The sequence below is a fragment of the Limulus polyphemus genome, unplaced genomic scaffold (genome assembly GCF_000517525.1).
Source record: "Limulus polyphemus unplaced genomic scaffold, Limulus_polyphemus-2.1.2 Scaffold10172, whole genome shotgun sequence".
In the NCBI taxonomy this organism is placed as follows: Eukaryota; Metazoa; Arthropoda; class Merostomata; order Xiphosura; family Limulidae; genus Limulus; species Limulus polyphemus.
This window is the reverse complement of record NW_013675782.1, coordinates 5306-7309: the sequence shown is the minus strand read 5'-3', so window position 1 is coordinate 7309 and position 2004 is coordinate 5306. Positions and strand designations below refer to the sequence as shown.

Genomic DNA, 2004 nt, shown 5'->3' with positions numbered 1-2004 from the left:
GGAGATTCTGATGTATTTTTAGAACCAGTCTTGGAGATTCTATTGTATCTTTAGAACCAGTCTTGGATATTCTGATGTATTTTTAGAACCAGTCTTGGAGATTCTGATGTATTTTTAGAACCAGTCTTGGAGATTCTATTGTATCTTTAGAACCAGTCTTGGATATTCTGATGTATTTTTAGAACCAGTCTTGGAGATTCTGATGTATTTTTAGAACCAGTCTTGGATATTTTGATGTATTTTTAGAACCAGTCTTGGAGATTCTATTGTATTTTTAGGACCAGTCTTGGAGATTCTGATGCATTTTTAGAACCAGTCTTGGAGATTCTATTGTATTTTTAGAACCAGTCTTGGAGATTCTATTGTATTTTTAGAGAATCTGATACTGAAAAAACTTGCATTTAAGTAGTTGATTTCATCGTCATAAGAAGGCAAGAAATCGGGAAATAAAATTTTTAAATGCATAAAATTCGTTAACAAACTTTATAAGTTACTGCGACAGATTAGCATCCATAACGTCTTCTGTATAACGTTGGTTACTGCAACAGATTAGCATCCATAACGTCTTCTATGTAACGATGGTTACTGCAACAGATTAGCGTCCATAACGTCAGGAAACGTTGGTTACTGCAACAGATTAGCATCCATAACGTCTTCTATATAACGTTGGTTACTGCAACAGATTAGCGTCCATAACGTCTTCTATATAACGCTGGTTACTGCAACAGATTAGCATCCATAACGTCTTCTATATAACGTTGGTTACTGCGACAGATTAGCATCCATAACGTCTTCTATATAACGCTGGTTACTGCCGCAGATTAGCATCCATAACGTCTTCTATATAACGCTGGTTACTGCAACAGATTAGCGTCCATAACGTCTTCTATATAACGTTGGTTACTGCAACAGATTAGCATCCATAACGTCTTCTATATAACGATGGTTACTGCGACAGATTAGCATCCATAACGTCTTCTTATGTAGCTTTCCGCGAAATTCAAAACGAACGAACGAACCTTCTTGATAGTTATTGGTTGTTGCGTCAGGTTAGTTTTAGGCCTGAGCTCATGAATAAATAAACATGTACGGAAGCTTGTATATTGTCCCTAGTTGAGATCTTAAAATAATCTGACGTCACACTTACGATATAAAAGAGAGCTTACTCAATCATAAAGCTGAGGCCGAAAATTAACCAGGCTGTTTATCAGATTATAAACTGTTACTTCTTTAATTGTATCAGATATTAGTAATTAAGTATAATTTAATTTCTTTCCTTCTTTAAAATAGCAGTAGGTGGCTCTGCCGCATATAGTATGGTACCATCGACCCAAGGACAGATGATCAGTCCGCCTCCACCACTTGGAGTAGTGCCACCTAGTGACGGAATGTATAGCATGAGCATGAACGGAAGCGACTCGTACCAGTCCGTCTCTTCAATGGGCACTGGTGTACAATCACAGGTGAGGTCAGTTCCGTTTTAATGAAACATCACTTCCGGTCTAATGAAATGACTACTAGACAAAAAGATTCAATTTTGGATTTTTTGATAAACATCTATTCCAACGTTATATAGAAGACGTTATGGATGCTAATCTGTTGCAGTAACCATCGTTATATAGAAGACGTTATGGATGCTAAACTGACGCAGTAACCAACGTTATATAGAAGACGTTATGGATGCTAATCTGTTGCAGTAACCAACGTTATATAGAAGACGTTATGGATGCTAGTCTGTTGCAGTAATCAGCGTTATATAGAAGACGTTATGGATGCTAAACTGACGCAGTAACCAACGTTATATAGAAGACGTTATGGATGCTAGTCTGTTGCAGTAACCAACGTTATATAGAAGACATTATGGATGCTAATCTGTCGCAGTAACCAACGGTATACAGAAGACGTTATGGATGATAATCTGTTGCAGTAACCAACGTTATATAGAAGACATTATGGATACTAATCTGTTGCAGTAACCAACGTTATATAGAAGACGTTATGGAT

The 2004-nt window shown here is 36.9% G+C and overlaps 1 protein-coding gene across 1 annotated transcript in view; it reads left to right on the top strand.

The window, feature by feature from the left end:
- Positions 1 to 1484, top strand: part of LOC111083579 (homeobox protein extradenticle-like) — a gene marked incomplete at its 5' end in the record, with an annotated part of 11778 nt that extends 10294 nt beyond the window's left edge. Inside the window, one exon of the mRNA XM_022380189.1 lies at positions 1291 to 1484. Coding sequence (XP_022235897.1) covers positions 1291 to 1484 — 194 coding nt within the window. The remainder of the gene's footprint in view (positions 1 to 1290) is intronic.
- Between the last annotated feature and the right edge of the window lie 520 nt (positions 1485 to 2004).